The sequence below is a fragment of the Alligator sinensis genome, unplaced genomic scaffold (genome assembly GCF_000455745.1).
Source record: "Alligator sinensis unplaced genomic scaffold, ASM45574v1 scaffold228_1, whole genome shotgun sequence".
Lineage (NCBI taxonomy): Eukaryota > Metazoa > Chordata > Crocodylia > Alligatoridae > Alligator > Alligator sinensis.
In genome coordinates, this window is record NW_005842044.1 from 1,932,864 (window position 1) to 1,949,407 (window position 16,544).

General features: G+C 55.1%; 1 protein-coding gene across 1 annotated transcript in view; it reads right to left on the minus strand.

Annotated features, from left to right (window-relative positions):
- LOC102379837 (meckelin-like) overlaps positions 1 to 16,250 on the minus strand; it is a 23,643-nt gene extending 7,393 nt beyond the window's left edge. Inside the window, exons 1-15 of the mRNA XM_025203109.1 lie at positions 16,018 to 16,250; positions 15,629 to 15,702; positions 15,477 to 15,542; positions 14,802 to 14,902; positions 13,710 to 13,800; positions 13,513 to 13,590; positions 12,342 to 12,407; positions 11,694 to 11,838; positions 7,611 to 7,728; positions 6,671 to 6,761; positions 5,998 to 6,054; positions 5,257 to 5,355; positions 3,844 to 3,942; positions 2,439 to 2,537; positions 1,242 to 1,344 (exon numbers count right to left, since the gene is read on the minus strand). Coding sequence (XP_025058894.1) covers positions 1,242 to 1,344; positions 2,439 to 2,537; positions 3,844 to 3,942; positions 5,257 to 5,355; positions 5,998 to 6,054; positions 6,671 to 6,761; positions 7,611 to 7,728; positions 11,694 to 11,838; positions 12,342 to 12,407; positions 13,513 to 13,590; positions 13,710 to 13,800; positions 14,802 to 14,902; positions 15,477 to 15,542; positions 15,629 to 15,702; positions 16,018 to 16,204 — 1,474 coding nt within the window. The 5' untranslated portion in view covers positions 16,205 to 16,250. The remainder of the gene's footprint in view (positions 1 to 1,241; positions 1,345 to 2,438; positions 2,538 to 3,843; positions 3,943 to 5,256; positions 5,356 to 5,997; positions 6,055 to 6,670; positions 6,762 to 7,610; positions 7,729 to 11,693; positions 11,839 to 12,341; positions 12,408 to 13,512; positions 13,591 to 13,709; positions 13,801 to 14,801; positions 14,903 to 15,476; positions 15,543 to 15,628; positions 15,703 to 16,017) is intronic.
- Positions 16,251 to 16,544: the final 294 nt, after the last annotated feature.

A 16,544-nucleotide genomic window follows, 5' to 3' on the forward strand; every position in this document is an offset into this window, starting at 1 on the left:
GAATGTCTCTATGCGGGGCCCATAATCCCAATATTTGACATGGGTTTCATTTATGGGAGCTTGACTCTTGACACCCCGGGTGGGATTTCCAAAGGGACCCAGGTCACTTAGGGGTGCAAGCCCTCCTCATAGCGAACCAGACCATGTATCTAAATTATAGAATTGTAGAAAATGAGGGTTGAAGGGAGCTCAGGAAGTCACATCTAGTCCAACCGCCTGCTCAAAGCAGAACCAGCCCCAACTACATCCTGCCAGACAAGGCTTTGTCTGCCTGGGTCTTCAAAACCTCCAAGGATGGAGAGTCCACCACCTCTCTGGCCAGCCTGTTCCAATGCTTTACTACCCTCCTCATCAAAAAGTTTTCCCTAATATCTAACCTCAACTTTTCTTGCTGCAACTGGAGCCCACTGCTCCTTGTCCTGTCATCTGCCCCCACTGAGAACAGCCCAGCTCCATCCTCTTTGAAGCCACCCTGCAGGGAGCTGAAGGCTGCTATTCAATCCCCCCCTCAGCCTCAGTCTCTCTTCTCCAAATCACTTTTGCACATTTGACAGGATCTCCTGCTTTCTTTTCATGAGTTTCCAACCAAAGTCAATGGGAGCTGCATGCACTCAAGTGTCTTGAAAATGCAATCACCAGGGTGAAATCTTGGTTCTACAGACACCACTGGCTTAATTCCCATAGGGTCAGGGTTTCAACAGGGTGTCTAAGCTGGGCACGTGTCCTGACCTGGCCGAGACAGCACAATGAACCATGTGCAGAACCAGGAGTCCCGGCCTCCCCGTCTCCCTAGACTTAAGTCTCTCTCTTGCCTTCCTCAGTGCCTGAGCAAAGTGGGACCAGGGAGGGTCCCATTTATACTGCTGGAACATGCACATTATATAACGTCATCAAGCACTTCGTTTTCTAAAAAGGAGCAGAAATCCTAAAGCAAGCTAAAGCACTGTGTGTGTATGGGCATGCATGTATGTATTTACACGTGTCTACACATGCGTGCATGTGCACATGAGAACATATGCCTGCGTGCACAGGAGTGCATATGCATGTGCGTATGTATGCACGCACACATTTGTGTATGCATGTGTGCATGTGCACATGTGTGTGTGTGTGTACACACAGGTGTATGTGTGCACACGCATGTATAAACGCACATGGGAGAATGTGCAGCAGGCACCAACATTTCATAGCCAGTCCTGCCAGGAGGATTTAGAGAGCAGAGCAAGCGAAGAGCTGCAGCTGACCTGGGTCTGCTCGGAGCGCTGGCTTCTCCCTGGGCCTCTCCCAGTCGATCAGGAAGATGGAGATGGTTAGCTGGGTGATCAGGATGTGGAGCAGGTCCAGAGCCTGCAGCAAAGGCAGACAGAACAGGTGGGTTCATTACCCCCTGGCTGAGAGGGATACAGACACACGCAGCACCCCGGCATCCCCTGCGCTGGAGCTGGCACATGCCAAGCTGGAGACTCCTTGAGCTGCTCCATCTCTACCGGTTTCCAAGGCCCAGGTTGACTTTCACTTCCCCACAGGGCTCAAGAAGCAGGGACCGTCCCCAGGGACAGAGGAGCACACAGCTGTGGGCGGGTGTCTGAAGCTGAAGACTTAGAATCAGAGAACCATAGAAAATTTGGGTTGGAAGAGACCTGAAGGGGTCACATCTAGTCCAACCCCCTGCTCAATGCTGGATGAGCCCCAACTACATCATCCCAGCCAAGGTTTTGTTGAGCTGGGCCTTAAAAACCTGCAATGATGGAGAGTCCACCACCTTTCTAGGTAACCCATTCCAGTGTTTTACTGCCCTCCTAGTGAGAACATTTTTCCTAATATCCAACCTCAACTTCCCTTGCTGCAGCTTGAGACCATTGCTCCTTGTCCTGTCATCTGCAACCTTCCAGCCCCATCCTCTTTGGAGCCCCCCTTCAGGGAGCTGAAGGCTGCTATTAAATCCCCCCTCAGCCTCTTCTTCTGCAAACTAAATAAACCCAGTTCCCCCAGCCTCACCTCATAAGTCGTGTGCCCCAGCCCCCAAACCATTTTCGTTGCCCTAACAAGCAGCGGCTTCAGGGTGACGAGCCCATCTGATCCACCCCGGGCAGCAGCAAGGGGCCAGGTGAGCTGCCATCAGCCGCAAGCCAGATGCAATTGTCTGTTTGGAGGTAACTCGTGAGAACCACGGCAGTGAATCCTACAGGCATCGCAGCCTCAGCTCAGCCTCTCCAAAGCGGAGTGCTCTTCTTTAAGCTGGAGATCTTATAACAGAAGGGTTTTTTCCCCAGAAGTGTTCCCGCGCATTTGGCTTCAGACAGGCTGGAATCCCACAGCAATGGTATTCCCCCAGGATTTTGGCCTTCCTCCCTGGTAGGATCAGTACTGCCGTAGAAAAACCCATCCCCCCTACCATAAGCCTAGGAAAACCCATCCCCACTCCTCCCTGTCATAAGTACCTTCAACCCAAAAGCGCAGGACAGGTAGATAATGAAGCTGGTTTCCAGCTGACTGCCGGCTGGGGGCAGGGTGACCCCCACTGCCGAAAGCTGCTGGCCCTGGGGAGACAGATTTAGATGCAGTCAGAGAAGAGGGTGCAAAAATATATATATCCAGCCTGGTCGTTTCCTGCAGATCGTGGCTATCCTCTGGGGACTGCCCGCCACGCACTGGCAGAGAACTGCTCCGGTGCAACTTGGCTGAATGTCTTTGCAATCGGCTCCCTCGTGCCTTGGCAGATTTTAAATAACCCACGCAGTTGATTTTCTGACACTTGCCTCAGGGAACCATCCCACGGCTCCCCTGATCTCCCCAGAGCAGTAAGATAGATGCTCTTTCATTGCTTTTTTCAGAGTTTGCTCTAACCCTCAGACATCTGGTTGCTCCTGCCCCGGTGAGAGATTCCTCTTATCCCTGGGGGTCAGGGATTGCACAAATGCAGCCGTGCGAGGGTGAGGTTACGCGATACACTTAGACCAGACTTGATCTGTGAAATGTTATGTAAGGACGTGCCGTGAGCAGTCGCACGTTAAGGGTTACTGCTGTTTCTTGCCTGCACGGCTCTGACCTGCCACGAGAGGGCAGGTGACTAGGGGCATGGCTAGAGGTCACGATGCCTGGGTTCAATGCCTGCTCTGTCTGGAGGGGGGGTAGCAGCAGTGCATCCTGGGATGCAAGAGGACTGCAGGTTGCTCGTTTCATGGAGCCGACTGAAGTTACCCTAACATGAGCCCAGAGTTAACCCTCACCTGAAGTGGCATAACACTGAGATACGCAGAGGGTACTTCGCAGGAGTTAACGAGCTTTAACACGCAGACGCTCACGATTTAAGTGTTCTTAGTGTGGTCTAAGTGTAAGTGCAACTTCACCTGCTGCAGGCTTACCCCAATGCAATCTGCCTTTATGGGGTGAGTCACTCTGCTCTGGGGGGGAAAGTACCCCACAAAAAGCTGTAGAAACCATGCACCAGTGTAAGCCACGCTGATAGCCGTGTCCTGTGTCCCCAAGATCCAGGCAATTTCACCTGAGTATCCCTGGGGGGCCCTTTCCTCAAACTATCCCCTATTCTCCCTGCCATAGCAGCCTGCAGTCTGTTGCCCTGGGATAACCTGGCTGTGTGTCCGCACAGTATCCCAGCCTAATTTACAACACCAACGTAAATTAAACTGGGGTAAACATGCCATGTTTTTGCACCCTGCCCCCCTTTCAAAACTGCTATGACTCCAGATCTACCCTGGCACCAAAAGTAGGCAGATCAAGACACTGCGGGCAAGAGGTCCAGCGTGGGGGAGTTAGTAACCAAGCCCTGCGTGCAGCTCAGGGGAGAGCCACGCAACCCACATAAGAAACACAGCTATTATTCACCTTGAAAACAATGAGCCAGTAAATCCCAATTCCCAGGGTGACCCCGAAGAAGGCGTTGGCTAGAGACCCAGCAAAGAAGGCAAAGAACTTGATAATGACCTGTGGAAGGAGAAAGAAGCAGGGCAGTAATTGCGAGGAGGGAAAACCACGCCGCATGTGTTAGTTTGATCCTGGCCTTTGGGTCAGATGCTAGGCTATAAGCTACATCCTTTTTCCACCCAGGAGAGACACAGGGAGCTTAACAGAAAATGGGCCAATTCCAGTCCTGGTGTAAAGGCCAGCACCTGTCAGCACCAAGAGGCTCAGATGTCTCATTGACATCAGCGCAGAGCAGGTGAATCAGGGGCCCTGGGAGCAGCTGATGGCTCGGCGGAGAGGCAGCGTGGGTAGCTCTTTCCCAGAATAAGACAGGGGCATTTCCTCTCTGTCCCTCTCCCTCCAATGCTTTCCATCTGAGGAGCTCACGATGAGCTGGGGGATGAGCAAGCAGGTGCACAACCTGCCTGCAAGCCTGGCCTTACCCCTCCCCAGATCCCAGAGGGGTTGGACTTGCCTGTGGTCAAAGTCAGAGGGGGAAAAACCAGCCCCCAGTGCTCTGGCACCCTGACTTTTGCTGGGTCCCCTGTTCCTCTGTGCAACTCTTAGCTCCTCCTGCCTTTGTGCCCTGTCCTTTGAATCACAAGCTGAAGAGGCCTCAGGGAGCAATGCAGAGGGGCAGGGGAAGCAGGGAGGCAGGAGTAAGCCTCCAGAGAGCTGAAGAGAGAGGAGGGGAGGACACAAATCGTGGTGTTTGGCTAGAACAGAGGATCCCTCTTATGGAGCCTGAGCTGGCGTAGCTGGGGCAGCATTGCCCTCTCGTGGAGCTACAGCATACACCGGCAGACGACGTTTGTCAACTGGTGTATCAGCAATGTCCCCCCAAAGGACACTAAATGAGCCCACAGAAGGGTCCTGCTGTCAGCAAAGCTGCATCTGGACCAATGCATCTGGATTGCATTGCATTGCTGGAGTGCAATGTAATCCAGCAAAGCATTGCATCTGGATGCAGCAATACTGCATCTTGGCATTGCTATGTCTGATGGTGGAAGGTGGGGGTTGCACCAGCTGAGGTTTGATGTTCAGGCACCACCAAAGTCCCCGGAGGGCTGAGAAAGACAGGAGTGGGGTTCAGACTCGCTGGGGGAAATGACAGATGTGGGCACAGAGGGTAGCTTGGCTTCAGCTTTCCAGAGCTGCACAGCGCAGCAAGGACTGAGGAAGCCCCTGAAAGATGGCACTGAGATAACTCAGCTGGGACACAACAAGGGAGATGAGCATTTGCAGAGCAGTCACGTGCCATCACGTGCCTGCCCCATTCAGGAGGCAGCAGCATGCAGTGTCCAGGCATGGATGCAGCACGTTCAATCTCCTTACCACAAGGCTTATGTTCTGAAGTCGAGACCTCCGCACCCAGCTGCTGGTCTTCAGCAAGGCGTACAAGGCTGCCAGCGACCCCAGGACTGCAAGCGCTATCTGTCGGAGAAAGCAAGGAGGCACCACAGCACTGGAAGGGACCTCAGGAGGACACATCTAGTCCAACTCCCTGCTAAGTGGCTAAGCATTCATCTAACCTAAGAGGATGCACTTGCACCCAGGCCTTGTGCCGCAGCAGTTACACACCCGAACCCCAGGGCCACCCCGGAGAAGCCCTGCAGGAACTCAGAGGATCCTAATGATCCTTTCTGCCCCTAAGTCCCCTGCAGCCATGAGCAGGGTTTGCCGGTCCAGCCTGCTCTGAGTCCTTTACATTGCTGGTTGGGACATTTTCAGCTAAGCTTTTGGTGGAGAAATGTTGACTCTCCAAGCTGACACATCTGCAGGGTCTCGAGCAGCTAGGGAGGTGCATCCAAAGCGGTTTCTCCACCACCTTTCTGGATTTGCAACATGCCAACTGGATTTGAGAGCATCGGGAGATGCTGTCAACAAGTCCTTCTCATCCTAGCCAGGTCCCTTCACGGGCTCTTGTGTGTGACCACATGCAACTTGGTAAGCCCTGCCACCTTCAACGTCCTCCCTCCCATGCCCTGGATTAGCCTTCCTGCCTCTGCTGGGCATTTCCCACCTCTGGACATCCCTCAGCAACCCATTGCAGAGGGTGAAAACCGTTCAACTCACAACGGTGACTTGCTGGGATGCCTCTGGGATCTGGCTGTAGGCCACGGCAAAGGACACCTGCAGGGGTCGAGAAGCAGGGAGAAGGCATGAGTGCAACAGGGGTGAGAAAAACCCATGGGCAGCAGAGCATCCGGGTGGACCGTGACCTGGGAACATCGGCCAACGCTTTCCAAGAGAGACTTGGGATGCAGGGCTCCAGGGATGGAGTCGGTGGCCTGGCGTCTCAAGTCCACTAATGTCACCTGCTGCTATCAGACACTGCCGCTCCTCCCAGGTCCATCCCCTCCACCCGGGGCATATGACCCTTCACAGAGCTGCTGCTCAGGTGTCCTGCGTTGACCTGCTGTGGCACGCCAGAGCCCCTTGCCCCAGCTGCCCGTGCCCTGCATGGCACGCAGGACGAGCTGGCTGCCCTCCCTGCCTCCCTTCCTGGGCTCGGGGAGGGGAGGAGAGGCGAAATCTGAACTCAGCCTCAACCCTGACAACATCCAGAGCTGGCTCCCATCTCTAATTATCACCTGCTGAAGCAACAGCTGCTGAGCGCTGGGGAGCTCAAAGGAAAGTCAAGCAGGTCTTGTTGTTTCAGCTGCTTCGTTTCACATTATGCCTCGTTCGCTCTCCCCCCGCCCGTAGCAGCGCCCGCCAAGGGGACCCCGCCATGCCCCGCACTTGCCTGCGTTATTGCCGTGCTCTCTTGCCTTGTGTACTTCACTGTCAACAGGAAAGGAGGCTGGTCTCCAGGGCTACTGGTTGGGAGGTAAATGCTGGGCAAGCCGGTGGTAAGGAGGGAAAGAAACCAGAGAGGGGTTATCCGGGGGACAGAGCATCTAATTGGAGTTGCACAATGCATTTTAATTAAACCTCAACAGGAAACGAGGTTGCTGCAAGTTGCCATCTCTCCCTTACACTAGAAAAGAAAGATTGCAGGAATGCTTTTCATGCCAAGGATGGGGAATCTCAGCGCCAAGGCAGGTGGAGATGAGGAGAACGCAATGTCCTCGGGGAGGATGGCTGGGTGGGTAAAGGCAGGCCCAGGGTAGATGGGAATGCAGTCACGCCGGTGGAGCTGAGCTGCTGCCCAGAGAGGGGAGCTGCATCTGCGTCTCTGTCCCGCGGGCATCGTGAAATCACAAGAGGAGCCCAATTCTGGTCCAAAATGCAGCGAAAGCAGACCAGCCCCTTGCAAACTCCCCCAAGGGCTAGAGCTCTATGCCCCTGTATCTGAGAAGGCCAGTGCTATTTTAACCCCCTAATTGGAGTTGCACAATGCATTTTAATTAAACCTCAACAGGAAACGAGGTTGCTGCAAGTTGCCATCTCTCCCTTACACTAGAAAAGAAAGATTGATCCACTGTCTGCCTCCCTCCCAGCTCCTGATCCCTTGTGGCTTGGTTGTACCCGCCTGCCACCAAGCTGTACCGTCCTCTCCTGCAAAAGCACCTGCAGCGTGCCTGCTCGCTAACAGACACGGGGAGGGAGAGACACGGAAGTGCACACAGAAACGCAGTTGTGGCGGCATAAACGGGAAATCTCGTGTCGTGTACATGCGCCCAGATGGCATCCGAAAAGGCTGATCCAGCACCTGCCTGCTGCGCGCTCCTCTTGCTCTCTACCTGAGGAGCAGATCCGCTGCCAGCATAACAGATGCCGGCGGGTTGGCCAGGTTCCCTGTTCTGCCCGAGAGCCCGTCGACAAGGAAGAACCGTCTCAGAGGCTGCGAATTCAAGGCGGCTGGAAGAAACACACAGAGCAGAAGTTTAGGTGCTTTTAGGAGCTGAAGGCAGCCATGCAGGAGACGGGAGCAGAGAAAGGCTGTGAATTTTATGAGCGCTGAGTGGCTTGTTATCCAGGAGCCACATGCCCTTAGGCTGGACAAGAGCCTACAACTCGCACAGCCTGCGGCCTCTCACAACCTGTACAGCCTCCCCGACAGCCTGTTAATATACAGTAGGGGAGGCAATGGGGCCTCCGCCAGCAAACCTCCATCTCTCTCTCGCACACACACCCTTTAGCAGATGCACAGAGCTATTCAGCAGAGCAGCCCCCAGCAAAACTACTGGAAGGAATCAAATTATACAGTGAGGAGCAGCATATTCTGCCTCTACCAGACCCTTGAGGTCCTTGCTGGGCTCGGTTCCTGCACGCTGCCCCATTTGCAGGATCAGGTTTGGGCTTTTCCTATGGAAGCTCCTCCTGTGCAGACTGAAAAGGGACTCTGCAATATGGAAGGGCCATACATTATGCAAAAGGCAACTTCTGGCTGGAAATTCACAACTTTCCACCACACGGGAAAGTTTCGGATGAAAAAAAAGGTTGTATTTGCAAACAATAAAGGACAAGCTGGCCAAAATGGGTGCAGAATGCTTCCCCCTTCCCTAAGGCAAGCGTTGCCGGCTCCAAGCAGCTCAGCGCACAAAGCTGGGGCAGGGAGGAGGTCCCCCAGCCCTGACAGCACACGTCACTTCTGGGAGATACTGGAAAGTATAAATTCAATGTGCACATGGGAATCTAAGCTTAATTTCCTTGTGCTAAATCTGCTGATGGCAATTAATCCCTCATTTTACTCTACGTTCACCATGTCTTCAATGCTGGCCCACATGGCAGCCCTCTTATGCCAGCGGCTTCAGCCGTTTTATTTAAGGCTGCACTTCGATAAATACGGCGCCTTACGTTCTGCAGCTTGTAGCTACAGCAGCACCTCCGGGATGCTACACCAGGTGCTCTGAGCTTCAGGACATTAAAAGCACAGCTGGCCATTCATTGCAAATCACAATGCACGTATAAAACTGCCTGTGCATATATATGGCTAAACTGTGTGCACATTTTTACCCCAAATGCATGAGCACATATACTAGCTGTACATGCAAGTGATTAGGCAGCAGCATTACGGATGATAAATAGGCCATTCTTTCAGCCTAAGTCATACACCCTGGAGCCGAGGGACTTTCCAAAGCTTTCACAGCGAGTCAGTGTTAGACTTGGCTCTCATCACAGCAAGCCTTACAGCCAATGCACTGGTTGTCAGCGCCTCCAGGAAAATCACTTAACAAAAGTGTCCTGTCTGTAAAGTAGGAGCAGGAAAAAAAGTGATCAAAGAGGCTTGATTAATCCAAAATGCTCGTCTGAGAAACTGCAAAGCGAAACCAACTCGTCTAATTCCAACGCCTGATTTTCCACCAAAAAAAAAAAAAAAAGGCAATCACGGCCCGGCACGCATAATTGTACAGCTAATTTGCGCAGGCGACACTAGGAGAATTACGGGCATTTGCATGTGTAAATACCCAATTGGCATCTGGTAATTGTGTATGCAAATGAGGTGCCCGATTGCACGCACGTTTTTGGGTACAGGAAATTCTGATTGAAAGATTTTTCCAGGAGAACAGTCTAAGGCTTCATTAATGACACGGGGATGGGAATTTTACCGGCAGCATCATTCTCACAGCAGATAAAGCCGGAGCCAGCGGGAGACAAATCTCCCACACAACACGAGCCAGCTCCACAGTCCAGGGGCACACATGGGCTTTCCGACATCTATTTCCAGCCACTAAAGGTTTTAAGATTCATGACTGCATTTTTAAAACGCTAAGGGATAATGGGGTGGAACATGCTCGCTGCTGGCTCTCCATCACTTGTTACGCGAAGCAGGAGGATTCGGCAAGGACTGATCTGTGAGGAGGATGAAAAGCAAGGCCACGGAGCCGGGGCCGCGGGACTGTGCACGCAGGGAGCACGCTGGAGGGGGTCCTTGTTGCATGGCACCAACCTGGGACAGGGACCGAGGCAATGGCTCGGCTGCGTACATGCACCGAGGGCAGCTCGGAGCTAATTCAGCCTCAGCGTGCTCTCTCAGAGCGGGCGTTCAGGGCATGTTTCACCCCAGGATGAAAACTTTGAGGGTTTGTGCAGCTGAAATTATAGCCTTGAGGTGAAGCATGAGGACCAGCCTGTGTCCAGCCCTCAAGAGCTGAATTGCACCCTCTTCTCCCCCACGTTATCCTGCCCCGGACATGACTGGTCTTTGCTCTGCTCTGTGCTACCAAGTGGTAGATTTTGCCCACAATGGACTTCCACGCACAGACTTGAGCCCACTAGGACCTAATCAAAGTCCTTAAACCGGCAAGTCCGCCCATCCGAGTCAGAGAGATGCTACCCGAGCCTCGGCTGGAGCTTCAGCCTAGGACAGCGGTTCCCAGTCTGTAGTACGCGCACCACCAGTGGCATGCAGACAACCTGTCAGTGGTACACATTAACAGATTTATTATAATTACTTTATACGACAAAAACTTGCCGGTGGTACTTAAGGTTGTATCGTTTTAAATTGGTAGCACGCAATCTGTCAGAGTTTGAGAACCGCTGGCCTAGGGTTAACGTAAGGCACCTACTTGCAGGCCTGGCTGGGGAGAAGTCAGCTTAACCAGGTGCAGGGGAGCCTGGCTGGACCGGGGGGATACCGAGGAAATGCACCCGCTATGCTATTCTCAAGCCCGTTTTAACTCTCGCCCCATTCAAGCCTCACTGCCTATTCTCCCCCCTTTCCCCCTTCACTCATAATGAGTCATCTCTGAGCAGCGTCCATCTCAGACTAGGGGACTAACATCAGCCTCACAAGTAAGTAACTATCCCCCTATGTGCCAAGGCCGGTCCAGAGCCCTCGCCACGACCCTCCCTGATCAGGAGAGGCAGCATCCTGCGGGCCGCCAAGAAAGCCGCGGGCAGGCATGGAGCGTGATCTGCTCCATCCTGTTCCCTGGCTCCGCCGAAGCACGTCGCTCCCTGCCGATGATAAATGAAGAACCCGGGACAATGTCTCTTTTCATCCTCGGGGTGCCCCTAGCAGCGGAGAGGCCGGCTGGCAGGGTGGGAGGAGGGAGCTATTGGTTCTGCGTCCCGTCTGCCGAGCTCTCGCTGATGAAGACTGACATCGCTGGCTGCTGGGCTTGCAATTACCGCGCGCCCGGCAGGGCTCCAAGCAGGGGGGTTATATGGAAACCTTGCTTTTTTTTTTTTTCCCCCCTGCCCCGTTATTCTTTGCAAGCATTAACTGATAAGCCGCTGTGGGGATGCAGAGGAGCCTGCCTCCTTTCGTACTGCCAATAGCCAGAGCGTGGGTCGTGGCCGTAGGGGCCCATCTTACCATGCACCCGTGCCCCTTGCAAAAGGCACTGCGGGCCTGCTGTCCAGGCAGCGTTTGCTCCACCGAGCTGTCTCACACCACGGGCCCTTAAAATAGAGGTCCCCGTGGGACATGTTGGCCTCTGCCCGGGGCTAGGAAACCCTGCCTCGGAGTCTGTCTCTCTAACCCTGACCCTCCACCCCCTCGCTGGGAGATAAAAGGCCTCGGCAAAGCCCTGCGAACAGATTGACATGGCGGGCAGCCCCCTTGGAGACGCTTTATAGTGCAAAACGACACCTGCTCCATCCTTTCCTTGCAGAGTCGCCGGATTCCTGTTCATTAAGAATGGCCCTGCGGAGAGCCGCCGTCAAAGCCCGAGCCCAGCCTGTTGCCTTGCAATGATTCATGAGCAGGTACTCGGCTAACAAGCATTGGCACCGGTGCAGTGGCTGGGATAGCTGGGGGTCCCTTCCCCATGTGCCTGGGCTTCATCATCGGCTGGCTGAAGAGGTGGATGACCGAGGGCCGTGCAAAGGCACCAGGGTTGTCTCCAGCAGGAGGAGAGGGCCCGAGGGACTCTCACCGTGGTCGCTCAGCTGGAGCTGGGGATTGGCAATAGGCACCGGCCACAGCCAGGGGTTGCCCTGGTCATCCGGGAACTCCAGGAACAGCTCGTAGAGCGTGGGCTCAGGGACACGCCGCAGCAGGTCGGACACCTGGACCCTGCACTGGGGGAAGAGAACGGGGGCTGTTAATGCAGAGCCTGCGTCACCATCCTCAGGGACTTCGGTTTGCATGGCACAGCCCCCTGCATCCCAGCGTGACACCAGTTTCCCCCAGCTCAAACTGGAGGGGTGATTCTGGGAGTGCAGGGAGACCGTCGTGGCGAAACCAGGACAATCAGCTGCTCCACCTGCGTCAGAGCAGGCAGGCGCTCCCCAGAGCTCCCGGGCTGCAACGTGGATACCCAGCGGTGTCTGCCGTTTAAAATAGCACGAGCAGATTCAGCTTGATTCCCACATGCACAAGCCGGCTTGTTTGCTTCGCAGCTGGAGAAGATGCACATCCCTTCCCCCAGAGCTGGAGGGACTTATCCTGCTGCAGTAGTAGCAGCCCAGCATCACCAGTGCTATCTCAGCACAGCGTAGAAAGGGGCAGGAGGGCGAGACCCCCAGCAGGGAAGTCCTAGCAGGGGGGGGAGATGGCCACAGAGCTGCCAGCACACACTTACGGACTGATGGTAGGACGTGCCGAAGGAGAAGGCGGCATCCAGCACGCTCTGACGGTCTGTGCAGAGCTAACGGGGGAGGAAGGAAAGCTCTGAGGCCAGGCGATTGCAAAAGGGAGTCGCAGCCCTGTCTCCTAAAAACCTCTGCCCCCAGCCGGCCTCCCTGCAGGGTGGATCCGTAGTAGAGCCCCTCTATTGTTTCTCCCTAAGTGGTCTCGAGCCGCCCAGACAGTGAGGAGCTGCCTTTGGGACATGATTTTACAGTGTAAAGCAGCAGGAGCCTGCAGGCCACCCCTCCATCCCGTCTCTGCTCAGATGCATCCTTGTACGCATGGATGTGGCAATGAGAGCTCCCTATGGGGCACCCCTGGCACTGTGCTTGAGCCCCCCCGGATCCTGGTGCCCTCAGGAATGGCTTTTTGGGCATCTTCACAGCCTTATTCCTGGGGTTCCCCACTAAGGGGCTGACTCTCGAAGCAGCGTGACTGATGACCCCATAAGCACACCCATAGGGACTTGCCAAAGGCCACACAGTCAGCCTGTGGCAGAGCAAGGACTCGAACCCATGTCCCCTTTGCTCTAGGCTGGCACCCAAATGCCTGGAGCCTCCTTCGTGCCGTGTGAAACCCATTGCCCCTGCTTCTGAGTCAGGAGAGATGGCCCGTTTCCTCTCGGGTCTCGGGTGCGAGGCCTCAACCCTGCCAGGCTGTCACACAACCGCATCGGGAGCTCGAGTCTAATTTACAACTCGCCGTCCCTTGGCTGGCATGTGCTAGCTGCTGGGTCAGCCCTGACCATTTGCATCCACGCATGTGCCATGCCCCTGTCCTGATTCATTTCTTTGCTATTACGCTGGTGACTTCCTGCCCCACTTTCTAGATCTCTCATGATGCTATTGAATAAAGAAGGGTTCCAGACACCTCCCTCCAGCCCGTTTTTTGATCCTATTCAGTGCTCCTTGATCTCCAGCCACCTTTCATGCTAGAGACGGTGCTTATCTGCATGGATGTGGAGAGAACGAGTTCCCGCGCGGCTGGTACCAGGGGTGAGAGCGCACCGTGGTGCAAAGAGAGATATGTCTAAAGATGAAATGAATACAGCTCCCCTCCCTGCCACAGCGGACTCCCAGCCCTGGGATCACCATGAGGTCCTGGAGGCGACAAAACGAACCAACCTGCAACGTGCCACCCTTCACATCCTCCCAGCCTAGGAAGTTTCCTCGGACATCGTACTTCACAACCTTAAGGCCGATCTGCTGCAAACATGGAAAGAAGCTCTGAAACGTGTTCGGATGGCGACGGGGTAGGGTGATAAAGGACCTGCCCGTCATTTCTGGCTCGGATGCCCATGCACATATCTGCCGTGACTTGCCTTCGAGCCCTTCCAGGGGAGGAACTGGGGAACTCCCCTTCCCGGAGATGTCTCGGGTGTGCGGTAAAACAGCTCGGGAAGGTTTTGGCCTCTGAAAAGAAAATCCGGTTGTATTTCTGCAAGGGAAGCAGGCGAGGCTTCGTCCACATTATGCAGAGCCATGGCTCTCTCGAGTGCTGCGCGTCCCCCAGGCTGCCTGGATAATCAGAGCTCTGTGGCGTCCTACATCACCCGCAGAAAAGAGCTTTTACACCAGTGTCTCTCAGGCCAGGGGGTCACAAGACCCTTCCCCACCTGCCTTCCCACTGGGTTGCAAACACCCCCAAGCTGGGCACTGAGTGCAAATCTTCCTGTGGACCAGGAGTCACGCAGCAGCTTGGGGGGTTGGAAGGAGGCTCCAGGTTAAGTTAATCTGAGCACCGCTGTCCTAAGCTCCTGGGTCCCCCCCAGCCCCTTTGGGACCTGTCCTTTCCCTCCTGGGGACCATTCTGAATTTACAGGGAGTCAGCACCAACCAAAGGCCATGAGGGCTGTGCCATCTCTCCATTGGCACCTACCCTCATCCTTACTGGCACGCTCCTCTATAAGCGGTGGACGCTAAACGGGCTCGTCTCACCCCGGCGGTGGTGCCTTTGAAGCCCAAGTCAGGCTTATTGGAGTGTGCAGTGTAACAGGAGAGTTTAGCATGGGCAATTAGGGTAGGGATGCTCATCGTGTGCATCTCCTGCATAGTGCAGGGATTTAGGCCCACTTTATGGCAGCCAAGGAGAATCACAGCATGAAGGATGGAAGGGATCTGGTCCAACCCCTGCTCCAAGCAGCACCAGCTCCAGCTCCATCATCCCAGCCAAGGATTTATCTACCAGGGTCTTGAAAACCTCCAAGGATGGAGATCCCACCACCTCTCTGGGTAGCCAAACTAAATAAGCCCAGTTCCCTCAGCCTCTCTTGCCTGCTCCCTGCACAGTCCTGGCCCCTTTGGCAACAGGACTGCTGTGGATGGAGAAATTCGGTCTCCAGCGCAACCAGCACAGACGTCCCTGCCAGATGCAGCACCTTCCCTCTGGGTCCTGCAGAAGCGGAGAGACTCACCTAGCCTTTGTGTACAGGTCGAAGGCCCTGGTTTCCAAGGAGAAGGCGTTCAGAATAACCGTGTTGGCGAGGAGCTGGCAGGCTGTGAGGTTGCAGGAGCTCTAGGGAAGAAGAAAATAAAGCAGGGCAGCACCAAGAAAACACCGCTTGGGTCCCATGGGAGCAAGCCCCAGGGCAGACACCGGTAGAGTCGGTGCCTTGCACTGGGGAGAGCAGTTTCTCTTTCCTTTATCCTGGTGGAGGCAAATCAGTCAAAAACCCACCCCAAGCCTCGTAAGTGCTAGCCGGGCTAACGAGCCCCACTCTCTAGCCAGTGGCACACCTGGGAGCACTGTGGCTAATATCATGTTCCTAGCCCCTATAACGAGCTGGGGCATGAGTTATAATGAGATACCTTTACCTCCCTGCCAGATGCATTTGGTTTTTAAGATGCATTTTCAAAAGCAAATCCCTGCACCCCTCAGAGCAGCACAAGGCAAGAAATGCGCTGCACGACACTGCCAAGCGTCCACGTGGGGGAAAACGGAGTACGGCTACCCTTCTTAGCTCCCCCATCCCGCATCCTTTCACAGCCTTTCCTCTTAGCTTCTTATGTTTAAAAGGCAGCACACCACCCCATCCACCCAGGTACCCCCCCACACCATAGCATGGTGAGAAGGTGGCCGTGGTACTTACATTGCAAGCCAAAAAGCTGCTGTCCAGGAAGGCAGACTCCCAGAGCGAGGCAGGCTGCCGGGGACTCTGCGGGGGAGAAAACAGCTTGGATGCAGAAAGGCTTTGGTGATGCAAGGAGGGGAAAGGTGGCCAGAGCCAGGGCATGCACCTACGCAAGCTTTGCAGTCCCCCGCAGGGTGGGCCTGGCCTGCCCCGGTCAGCCCGGCAGCACAGATGCACCTCAGGCCTAGGAAGGAGAGGACAAGAAGGTGAAGGAAGGAGGTGGCATAGCCAAGGGTCCTTGGGATCAGTTCTGGCACTGCCCGAGGTTGTTCAGATAGAGAGCCTGACCTCAGACGGGGCATGGGAGCTGCTAGCCCCATAGGTCTGTAGGGTCTCCGGTGTACAGGAGCAGACGTGCAGACACCACGCAAGCGTGGCAGGGCTGGGAGCTCTCATATGGCTCACCTGTGCATATAGACCCAACTTGCACCCTTCTGCATCGTGCTGGGGTGCTGGGCTGAGGATGGCCCCTTGCACCGACACCCTGGCACCAACTCACCTTCAGGGCTTTTCACCTCGTGCTTCCCGCAGGGGCTGCAGCGCTGAGTCTGGGTGCTCAGGTATTCGCTGGGGCTGCAGCGTCCTGCCGGGGAAGAGGGGCCGGGGCTGCTCCTAGCCGGTCCAGAGCAATACAGAGCATGCAGCAGCCAGGCCCAGAGCAAGGGGGACCCTGCTGAGGGAGGCATTTTACCTAGCCCCGGTGCCCACTGGCCAAGCTGCCTCCAAGCTCTGGCTCTCCGTGGGGCAAAGGGTGGAGAGCTGCCTGCATGCCTAGCAGGAGCGTCCCTGGTTACCAACCTGTTACGCAGAAGAAAGCCCTGGCACCTCCCCAAGGTAACCAAAAACACACCCAGCCAGGCGCAACACCTGCAGCATCCCACTTCTGGGCCTGCCGGTGCAAAGGGGGCTGGGAGCTGCCAGGCCAGGCATGCCTCCGGAGATAGCGCAGACAGTCCCGTGCCGTAAAATAGGCCTGGAAATAGCAAGAGGTTGTTGCAACAAGTGTGGTAGCAGAGCTCCGGTTGC